The sequence below is a fragment of the Brugia malayi genome, assembly GCF_000002995.4.
Source record: "Brugia malayi strain FR3 genome assembly, contig: Bm_v4_ChrX_scaffold_001, whole genome shotgun sequence".
Classification (NCBI taxonomy): Eukaryota; Metazoa; Nematoda; class Chromadorea; order Rhabditida; family Onchocercidae; genus Brugia; species Brugia malayi.
Genome location: NW_025062479.1, coordinates 451,253 through 462,932, shown reverse-complemented (window position 1 = coordinate 462,932; position 11,680 = coordinate 451,253). Strand labels below are relative to the sequence as shown.

General features: G+C 29.6%; 2 protein-coding genes and 1 further gene across 3 annotated transcripts; 2 read left to right on the top strand and 1 right to left on the bottom strand.

Moving 5' to 3' along the window:
• The first annotated feature begins 889 nt into the window (after positions 1 to 889).
• On the top strand, positions 890 to 971 carry Bm15519. Its single transcript, XR_006227912.1, has one exon. The product of XR_006227912.1 is annotated as a pre-microRNA Bm15519 (primary transcript).
• Positions 972 to 5,148: 4,177 nt separating this feature from the next.
• Positions 5,149 to 5,972, top strand: Bma-crf-1 (Uncharacterized protein; the record flags this gene model as incomplete). The annotated part of the gene is made up of 3 exons (XM_001898423.2): positions 5,149 to 5,211; positions 5,365 to 5,446; positions 5,887 to 5,972. The coding sequence occupies 3 exons, from the start codon at positions 5,149 to 5,151 to the stop codon at positions 5,970 to 5,972; spliced, it is 231 nt and encodes a 76-aa protein (XP_001898458.1).
• Positions 5,973 to 6,899: 927 nt separating this feature from the next.
• Positions 6,900 to 11,308, bottom strand: Bm10136 (RE24065p, putative; the record flags this gene model as incomplete). The annotated part of the gene is made up of 13 exons (XM_043073124.1): positions 6,900 to 7,077; positions 7,305 to 7,386; positions 7,532 to 7,700; positions 7,984 to 8,175; positions 8,240 to 8,436; positions 8,714 to 8,867; positions 9,022 to 9,115; positions 9,450 to 9,522; positions 9,830 to 9,933; positions 10,249 to 10,405; positions 10,581 to 10,775; positions 10,989 to 11,132; positions 11,251 to 11,308. 13 exons carry the CDS (start codon positions 11,306 to 11,308, stop codon positions 6,900 to 6,902), a joined length of 1,797 nt encoding a protein of 598 aa, XP_042929058.1.
• Between the last annotated feature and the right edge of the window lie 372 nt (positions 11,309 to 11,680).

Sequence of the window (11,680 nt, the reverse complement as noted above, 5' to 3'; positions counted from 1 at the left end):
AAAAACTTTCCGCGCAATTTGTCTAATTTATGCCGAATTACGTATTTGAATCTAGTTCATCAGTTAAGGTTTTGTTATCAGTTTGTTCTATCTGAATACGCCACATAAAAAGGCTAAAGCGTCTATAATACTAATTTTAATATAGGCGAAGATTAGTTTAAAAAAAAAAAAAGGTTGTTAACATGGAAAAAGAAAACAAGAAAACCTAAGCAAAGGTAAGAAGATGAAGTACAAAAAATCTGTTTACGTCTTTCGTTTTTTGTTAACGTACAAGGTTTATCTTGACGTCATTCTCTACTAATCCTTTTCACAGGTAGATACTTCTCAGCACACCTAAGAAGAAATATGGAGAAAGTATTGAAAATTGAGGCATTTACGAGTTAAAAATGATTCGAAATGATCTGAAATATTTATGTAGAAGCTACTATCATCAATTTACAAACTGATCGTTGGCAAATGCAATCTTAGAGAAAATAATATAGAAGAAAGTTGAATTATTGCTGTTGCTATTAGAACAAAAAAATATCTGAGTAAATGATGATGATAATAAAACGACAGTAAGTAGCCGTGCGGAGTTGCCCGAGTGATAGTAACAGCAACTGATGAAGAGTGAAAAGATTTAGGAAAGCATGTGGAAAAAAAATTAGAATACATGGAATTAGAATGAAAAGTAGTGTAACTTGAAACTGTAAATATAACCAAGCAACTTTTAAATCTTCGATTAAGATTTGAATGCAAGCAGGTAACATTAGATGAATTATGCAACAATACATTTGTTCATAGTAATAGTAGTAGTAATATGTTTGTATCATTCATCAGATGGGCAGGAAAATAATGATTGGAAGAGATCTGATCTGAAGCAATAGGGAAGAAGATCAACTTGGCTACTTCGAGTTGATATAGATGATGAGGAATAGTTCGTTAAAAGAGTAACGAACTATTCCTCATCATCTATATCATCACTTTCTGTGTGTCGTGTCATACGTAAAGTTAATCTTTGAGAAGGGACGAATGAATGTTCGCTTTCTTGCAATTCGTACACATTTCATTGAACGAATATATTCTAATCGTTCTTCATTCAACATACCTCAGCTGAGCTAATGAAGTACAGATAGATAGATGAAAGGCAGACAGACGTACGTACTGACAACCAATTATCATTGAAGTGTATTCCGTATGCGCCTGTTCCTATCAGTTCAATAGTGCTTTCGTTCAACTTTTATTAACTAATCAAATTATCAGCTAAGGAGAACAACTGTGGAAATCAATTCTTCATACTGATCAGCTGTTGATACAAAATGCAAAAAGAACTAAGAATATGTAATTTTATATATCAAATTATTTACCATTTGAAATATCTAGATCATTTCAAGAATTCAAATTATGTTAGATTTATTCATTTACTTTTAGTTTGAACATACTTATTGCTCTCTTCAACTTGGAATATATTATTCAGTCATATCTGCTGTAGCACAGGTAATTCAAAAACCTTTGTGACAGTTTTGAATACAACGTGATTCGTACACAATTACTCAAATAGTCTATCAATCAAATTAAATCATCATAGAGAAGGTAACATTCAGTGATTTTGTGCAGAATTCTACTACACTGTGTAAGTATAAAGCAATAAATATATATATGCAAACCATATGTGTGTGAGTGTTTCATATTCAGTAGTCTTATTTATATATAAGTTATATTAAATTACTATATTTAGAAGCATTGAATTCTGGATATAGTTATACGTAGAATAAGGACTCAGATGGTACCACAAATTATAAATTATTATACTAAATGGCATGCGATAATTTAATTGTGTGTTAGCACTAGAAGGGAAAAAAAGGAGTGATCATAAATATTTTTAGACAATGACATGATGTGATTCATATAAAGCTTCGCTACTTTCTTTCTCGATCCATTTAAAATGAAATAATTTTTGCCGAGCATTCATTATGCGATCCATTTACGCTTCTATGATTTTGTTCTATAATGTTTAACTCATTAAATTTCTTCTCATTGGTTTATTTTATAATTAGGTTTTATGGTACTTGGATTTAAATATTTAAATTTCAATCATAATTTATTTGAAAGGAAAAGTTGCTGCTTCATTGTTTACATTCATTTCAAAATTTGCTCGCATGCATCTTACTTTTTTTTTTCTTAAGTTTTCTTAGGTTCTATTTTGATTATGGATAAGCTAACTTCTCCGATATTTAAGGAATGAATGTCATAATTATTTCAGCTCTTTTATGAATAAAGATAGCAGGGTGTGGTCTCAGCTGGAACATAATTATTTTCAATTTTAATTTCGGTATTTAAAAAGAGACTATTCAGGAGAATGCTGAAGCAGAAAAACATAAAAATAGGAAAAGTAAGGAGGGAAAGTTAAAATAATTGAAAATTTTTGTTCCAATAATGAAAAGCATAAAGAATGCGAAAGAAAGGAGTACAAGCAAAATAAGTTAAAAGTTACAAGTTAAAAGTAGTAAAATGAAAGTGTAGTAAACATTTTTTAATTTCCTCCAAAGATAGGCTAAATGCTGTTCGAATAATACTTCAGTTATCCATTTTACTGCTAACGGTAAGATGGAATTCAAATTATCAATTTGTTAACTGCAAATAGGCGACTAAGTATCAAAAGTATGTTTTGTGTACTAAGTCTCTAATTCATAATGAACTAGGTAATTGTTAAATTTGATTTTATTACTTGAAATTAGTCAATGAAAACTTTGTCTTTCTTTCCAGTAGCATTATCCTCAGTTAGTACTTTTAATTAAAAAAAAAATGTTAAATCATTCTTAAATTGTGATAAGTAGAAAGGAGGATTGAAAAATGATAAGAGAAAAAATAAGTTTAACTTTTAACAGATGATGAGCTTATTCAGGCAGTAATTTTCTTTTATCGCTTTAATTAGTAAGCAGTATGCACTGAAATATTCATAAGTTTTGCAGTCATTAGGAACTAATATTGCTTTCAAAGCTACACGTCATTCTTCAACGTTTTAAGATCGATTGATCACTTTTGAATTACTTTTCATCTGATTTCCCTCAAACTTCTTTTCATTATCATTATATCACAACATCGTAAATCGTATATCAGCAAGATTGGTAGACGTGAAGTAAATGTGATGCATATCACTTACGCCATTTTCATGTTCCTTCTCTAATGCTAGCTGCAGAACAATTATGCATTCTACTGTTGCCTGAAATACCTGAAATTGTTGCCTTCTTAGATGTGAGAGGTAAATTGAACCATAATTAGTAGTTGTGGTTCTGTTTTTTTTTTAAATAAAAAATTACTTTGAATATATGATAAACTGACAGATTGTGGCACGATGCAGCTTTCAGTGGAAAGAAAATGGGAATTGCTTGTTGATTTCAACTTTCACTCATATCATAAATCAAAAAAAATGTGATTTATTGTTTGAAAATTTGTCTGATGTTGCTTATTTTTTCAATAGTTAAAAAAAAAAAAACAGTTGAGCGGTCATCTCTCTTATCTCTCTCAATCATGTTCAACTGTTAAGAAGTTTTGAAATTTGGTAAGTGAAATTTTGAAGAGGGCAAAAGATGAATGGTTATGATAATAAGTCTAAAATTGAAAAGGGAGGTGAGAATTGAGGGAGAATGAAGGAAGGAAGGAGAAAAGAGATTGTACGATGTTTCCGCTTTTTGATACAACGCTGATAGATGATGCGATTGATTGATTGATAGATAGAAAGATAGGTAGATCATAAGATATGCACTGCCTGACACCAATCCTTCCCTCATATCCCAACATCAAAAATTTGTGTAAACCGGAAGGGAAAGCAAGCAGATGAGACAATTATTGTAAAATTTGTATTTCGTTCAAAATCTGTGGGACAAATTATTGCAACGAAAGAGTCTTATACCAAATTAAACAATTCTCTTCATAACTTAAATGAAATGCGAATTGAATAGTTTTAGATTTTGTCAATTTCAAAAAAAAAAAAAAAAGAAAAAAGAAAAAGAAATGAAGTTTGATAGGATGAAGATTTTGTGCACTGAATTGCCCTTCTAACTGCAGATACGTCAAAGGAAAAGTGAACATTTTAAAAACTAAAATGAAGACAACAAAATAAGATTAAATAGATTAAAGAACAGAACAGAAGATATTTTGAGATTAGTGCCTCATTTATCTCAAAACGAAGAAACAATCATCTGAAAACCGTTGACGAATACAACTTATTATGCATTTCTAGTTTTTTGCTTTTATTCTAAAGTACTCAACATCAAACAGACACTAATCTCAGATAATGACAAAATCAAAATTAGTGTTGTTTTGAATTGAAACGCATCAATTAGATCAAGGTAAATTTATCAAACATTTAAAAATAGATCAGTAAACTCTAACATTGCTCACTGTAAATTTAAATATGACTAAAACAGATTACACTTAATTAAAGTGCAAAAATACTTAGGACAACACTGCATATCAGAGCAAACTGATAAATATTGTGATTCAAGTTCTACCATCAAAAATCAAATTTTAATCATATTAACAGTATTCTACTCTTAGACTTAGTCTATCAATAAGAATATAGTTTCACGGTAGGAATATTTGACTTATTTTTGTTTGCTTTTATAATTCTTTTTCTTCTTACCGAAAAACAAAATTAGGGAAATTGATGAGATGAGATGAGCTTACTGCAAGACTTGTTGATATTTTAGCAGTTAATAAATAAGGTGAATGTAACAAATGACCTCTCAGTTATGCTTTACAGAAATCATATGGTTATCTATTGTCCGATACGGATTTTACTTCCATTCTTTCATTTGAATAAATTATTGTTCTCAATAACATATCAATGCTGCTTTACAAAATTTTTCAGATGTTTTAAAAAAAAAAAAAATTGTGAAATTTTTAAGCATTCTAAATTAAGCTTTTAAAATTAGAATTATAATACCTTTTTTAATCTATTTTGTTATATGTGTTTCTGAAAGTTAGAAATTGAGATAACAGTGATCGCTATTTTAAAGGGACAATATTTATTATTATTTTTTTTTTTTTTTTTTTTTTTTGCGAACTTCAAACACAAAAAATTATAATTGATGTAATGCTAATAAATTAATTTTAAATCAAAGTTCTGCAGATTTGTAGGGTAATTTAAAAATTGCTAATACAAGCATGAAATTGTCAGTCACACTACTTATCGTACTCGTTACTGATTGCATTGCGTGGCCAAAAAGTGTAAGTTATCTTTCTTGCAAAAGATCAAAGTAGAGAAGTGGAATAATTTTGATCATTGCGGAGACTCTTACTTCTATGAATCATAGAAATGTCAATTTATTTAAGCCTGAAATCTAAATTAATTATTTCAAGAATTGATGGGGACAATTGCAGATTGATCGAACAGGTAATGATTTGCCAATTGAACAACTAAGTAGAATTTATCAAGCAATGTTGCTCAAATCAAAGCGTAGCCGTAAGTGGTTTCTTTTTATAGTTAGCATTTTCAATTCTACTAATGATAGTATTAAGAAAAGTAAGTTAATGATTATAGAAAACTTCTTATCAACAAGGACGTTATGTTCAATTTTTGGTATAAGTTTTCATCGATTATTTTTTAACCAGTATGGTATAACATGAGTTTTATAATATCATTTGAAAGGTTTAACATGAATAAATGACACCAGTAATTAATAATAAATATATTATCATGATCAGAGCTTGAATTTCAATTTTCAACTAGCAAAAACTATGGAAGCGGTCGAGAAAACAGAGCATGAATGAATGAAAAAGAAATTGCTTGATAAATTCAATATGCTTGCAAGAAATGTTTTATTTCGTTTATGTAGAATTCTGTTGATTGATTTATTAAAATATCTAAAATAAACTGATAGCTATGAAAATTTAAATTTACAGCAAGCATGGGCTTATCATTAGCAGAATATATGGCAAGTCCGCAAAGCCAGGATAACTTCCATTTTATACCAATCATTCGCCGTTGAACAGTGCAGATGACCAACATTTAATCTTTTTATTATGATTGATTTTATGATAACAGGTGAACATTGTTCTATGTGACGACTTCAATAATAAACAACATATGAGTTACATTTGCAATTTCGCTTAATTTAATTCTAAATTTAAATTTGATTCGAATGATAGAATTTACTAAATTCTTCCGAGAAAATCAACAAAATACTGTAATAATGGACTCTGTGTTGTTTTCACTCTCTAATTATTTTTTTTCCATATGTTTAATTTGTGGATAATGAACGGTGGCGATTACCTTTGTTACTAACAATATTTTGCAAACATTCCTCTTTCAGCACAGCACCATCTTCTTTCTGTAACCAAACGTGATATCTTTGTACAATAAATAAATTGTTTGTTATTATTTATTATGAAGAATCACTTTAAATTTTGGCTGAAACGACAGATCATTGAGGAGAAAAAAGGAAAAAATTAATGAAAAGTAATGAGAATTTCGAGAAAATCACAGAAATGATAAAATTAACAAAGCCTTTTGTAAATAAAATTTCGATTGTCTTTCACACAAAATAATGTACAGAAATAACATTTTTTTTTTCTTTTCTAAGCTATAAAGTAATATTGCTAACAAAAAAATGACTAAAGAAGTGCAATATGGAAGGTTGAAATTTATTGAAAAATAGAAATTGATCGATTTAATGTCTTTTATTTTACCCATTTTAGAATAGTTATCTTATAATTAATGTTCCGTAGAAAAGGCAAATGTAAATGTGCCATGATAATTTCAAGGGTACTTGCTACGTATATGTTTGAATTGGTCTTGTTAGCTTGTTAGCACCCGGTTAGCCACGTGTTCTTAACAATATGTTAATGCAAGAAATTAAATGTTGACTAATATAAATAATTTCATGCATAAAACATCGAAAAAAAGAGGAAAGAAGCTAGATAACATCATAATCATTACACGGTGGTACAAGTAAGTTGGGCGTAATAACGTGTCCATAAGAGCGTCTCTCTATTTCATTGAATACCGAAATGAAGTCAATATCAAACGTACGGTACGTCTTCGGTAAGCGTATCATCACATTTTCACCATTATAATTTCTTAACGGTTGATCGCTGAAAATTTGCATCACAACTCTAATTATAATATATGTGAAAGCTTGCTGTGATTGCTAATAAATGAGCTGAAAAGTCACGCTGTAATACATCAACAATTAATATTCCGGAAAATACCATCCCTGATTTAGCACATATTTTTCATTAAATTTCTTCCAGATTACAAAAATCTTCTGTAGCGTTTCTGTTACAAAAAAATTATGCATGAAATTAAAGAAAAAACTTACGGTGGTTGTCCAACAACATAGGCGCGTACTTGTTTTTCGATTCTGTCCGGAAAATGTCCAATACCTGCGTAGAAATATGTTTCTGAAATAAATGGAAAACAGTACTTTTTAAGTTACAATGTGGAATTTTCCTCGTTTTAAATTGCTTCAAAAACGGAATATCAAATATAAGATACTCTTTCAGCTATTGAGCCTATCTATTTTAAAATTTTTGAACGAATAAAAACCTGGTGGGTCATTTCCTTGATTGAATACAAAACCTGGTATAAAGATTGTATTACAATTCAAAATTTGAACACGATGTGATGTAACGTTATGAGATTGACCCAATAATGCACCAATTTTTTCCTCATGCGGTGGATCGATTCCTTTCAGTGATAAGAGAGGAATCGTTCTCTTTAAATAATCTTTTTTTTTAATTAAAGATTATAAGATAAGACATTAATTAGCATCCCAAAATTAGCAAAATCATAAATTCACTCTCCTAGAAAGCAATGAATTAATAATATTATCACAGTTGAAATCATATACTTATTTCTTAAGTTTCAATAAATAGTTGTTAAGAAGAATGTACTCACCTAGCTATCAATCACTGTCAATTTTTTTGTTATCTTTTATACAAATAACAAAAAAAAAAAGTAAGCTGAAAAAAAAAAAATTGTAAAATTAATAAGCAAACCTGAGAACAGTGATCACGTAAAGCAATCCATTGATATTCCGTTATTTTTGCATCGTTTGTAATCGAAAATACCACCGTCTTATCCTCAATTAATGGTAACTCAAAACGATGATCGACCTGTACCTTGAAACGAGACTTAGTTGTTGCAACTGTCGTCACTGCTCTATCATCCAACTTATTTTCGTATTTGTTCTAAAAATTCGAAATTATCTTAATCAAGATAAAAATTAATGTTTCATAGCCTATAATAACAGACCTTTTTTCGAAGTTCCATACGTCTTCGTTTTTTCAGCCTAGGATCTTGAATAACCCAGTATAATGGTGTCGATTCTCTGAATGATAATGTTGTGGTAATTGCAGCATTTTGAGTTGATGTGAATACAACACCTTCATCTGTTTCGACAATTCTATCCGATAATGAAAAATCACCAGTGGCTAACTCATCATCATTATCTGTAGATAGAATTAATCTCATGTATTTTTATTAAAATTGTTAATTCGTAAGCAATATTACAATTTTTGTTTAGTTAAACTAAATTAGCTATATTATTTGACTGATCTATTTGTTTAGATGGAAATCATATTTAGATACGAATTCAGATACAGCAGCATTAATTACCGAATTTTATGCTTCATTAATTTACATGGCAGTAATGAATCATAAACGAAACTGAAAGCAAAGGAAGCAAAAGTTGTTTACCAAATTCAATCGTAAACATATTTTTAATACCTTTAATTCGCTTTTCCGCACTTAATTGCTGTGACGATTTTTTAAACCATTTTTCAGGCTTAGCTTGACCAAGCATAACTGGAAATCCTTTGTCTTTTCGGTCAAATTTGCTCGATTTCTCAGCCATCTTTTCATAATGCGACAATAATTTTCCCTACGAACAGAGAAATTCAAATAAAGGTAAATAGATGCAAGAGTGACAAAATTCCAATATATATAAGTTGTGCGGTACGACTGCTTAATCCCACTGTGACAGCATAAATTAAATTTAAGTTGAAGTAAGTAATCAGCCATAAGTAATGAACCACCTGCTTAAGTGGATATGCATTTCGTTCATACGGGAAAATTCCATCATTTGTTAATCTCTCATTGTTACCATCGTCTTTGATAACATCCTCAATTCTACAATTTGTCCTTTTTCTTTGTTCCTGATGTAATGTTTATTTCTTTTTTTTGTTTTCAGCAACCTTCTCAAGCAAAAAATTGAGATCATAAATTTTGTAATAATTCAAAAATAATTAATTTTATGTAAATTCAAAAAATTTGTTCCATGAAAGTTGCGAAAACAAAAAAACACCATAAACAGTATTTTAAATTATAAGATACATGCCGTTGGAAATTTTTGAAAAATAATTTTCCTTCATCCGACCTTTTAAGTTAATTTATGACACTGTACCAACTTATTTTAAACGCTGGTTTCTTTTATAGAAAAGTTAGCATTTATACAAACACTTACTTGAAAACATCATTCGCAAATATTGTACTCTCTATTCTGTCATCACCTCCAAATTTAGAGTCAGTGTGTAAATCTTTAAATTCACTCCACGTTGATTTGATAGTATCCATCGTAGACTCTTCCGTTGATCCGCCAAAAATCACAATTTAAAAAAAATGAGGAAAATCAGATAGACATACACTTCCTGATATTTCGGTATCAACTTCTTCAGGACCAACAAATGTTAGATGTTAATTCTCTCTCAACTCCCTAAAATTGCTTTTTCAAAAACCAAGAGAAAAGCTGACATCAGTGTTACTTATTCCGTCTATCTTCCCTGTTTGTCTTCTGACCACCTTATTTCAAATAATGAGCAAAATTTTAATTACTATTAATCATACTTGTTGTATCTGTATTTGTAATGATGGTTTCGGTGGTGGAATTCGATTGTTCAATTTCACCTTGAATTTTCACGGATACCTCACCACCATCAAAGATATTTGTTCTAAAATAGTACAGAATAAAAAAAAAAAAGCTAAATTCCGGCATTTAAAATGACACACAAATATTCGAGAATTTAAAAAAATACGCATTTGTGTCGAACAGTGTTATTTCATTCGAAGAGAAATCATCTTGAGTAGTAGCGATGGAGAAAAAAACTGCATTAGAGTTCCTGGAAATTAAAATAATGTGATATATTAATGAGCAAAGGATGGTAAATTAGAGGATTATTGGTCCAAGTTTATAAATTGTTCAAATTTCTTTTTTCTAAGACTAATATTTTATGTAGATAGCCATGCTAAACATAAAATAAACAAACGTTGTTGATACTGTTGATGAATCTACAGCTTCAAGAGCTCTGATTCCCTCAATATGAATGTCTTTCGTTTTAGGGGTAACATCCTCTGATGAATTTACATCGATTTCAATCCCCGCAAATGGATCTTTTTGCTGGCTCGGTATCGGCTCTCTACTATCTTTATAAATGATTATTATTAACCATTTGTCTTATAGAATTATTCTGAAAGTCATTTTTTGCACTTTGCAATGCCTTTTAAAGCTACAGATTAGTATACTTCAATAGTGAAGAAAAAAATTTTTGCTTCAAATAATTCAGTTTCATATATTTTATCTTGGAATTTCAAAGAAAACCTTTTCGAAGTTCAAGATGATCAAATTCAACTGGCCAATTACGCATTCCAAAAATAGAGAAAGGAACTTGACGGGTAAATCGCCTTCTAGTAGTGGATTGAGATGCTACCATAGGTTGTGAGATTGACAAGAAAACACCACCAACAGCTATATTACGATCAGTCGCTCGTGGTGGTCCAATTATTATCGAAGTACCTAAAATAAACTAATTAATTCTAAACACTTTTAAAACTTCTTTTAAATGAGAGAGGTTAATAATCATTCTAATGACAATAATAATTTTTAAAAATGTCATTGTTTTACGTCAAAATACACAGAATTATGCAGATTTACAGAATTATTCAGCTTGAAGATGAAAAAGATAAAGATGTAATAGTGGTTACTGAATATGTTAAGTATCAAACGTACATCCAGGTTGACGTGGTCGATGCGTGAAACGATGAAAAATGACGGTATATTCATTAGCGGCATAAGCTTCCGCTCGTGTATTACCATCACTGTAATGAAGAGCTCCGAGTGGTACTCCGTAATAAGGATTATCATTATTCTGACCTGGAAATTATCTCACCTGCGAATCTTATGCCTTCATTTTTGTCATTAAGAATAAAAAAAGCAGGTATGTATTTAAAATTTTAAGAGTGATACATATCTTTCATTTGGATAAACTTACTATTTGCGCGAAGGATTTGTCTCGAAGAAAGTATAAGTAATAATAAAATCATCGTCATTAACTGCAATTGAAAATATTAGGCAAAAAAAAAAAAAAAAAAGGAGTTTGAAACAAATTTTTGACTGAATTTTTCATCAGTATACATTTCATTCTACAGCGAATGCAAAGAAAAATGCTATGTAATTAACTTGCTTTGCTCATCCGTCATAATTTTCAAATTTAGAATTTCGAACATTTAAAAATCATTCTATTAATAGCAGATAGGATGACGTTCTTCAGGTACCAAAAAAAAAAAGAAAAAAGAAAATAGTTTTGCAATATCGAGAAAAATAATGGATATGAAATTGAAAGAGTTATGTACAACTATTTATAGTGTTTCAAAAAGTGTGGAATAGAGAAATCTGAAAATAATTTGTCATTTAGGGTAAGA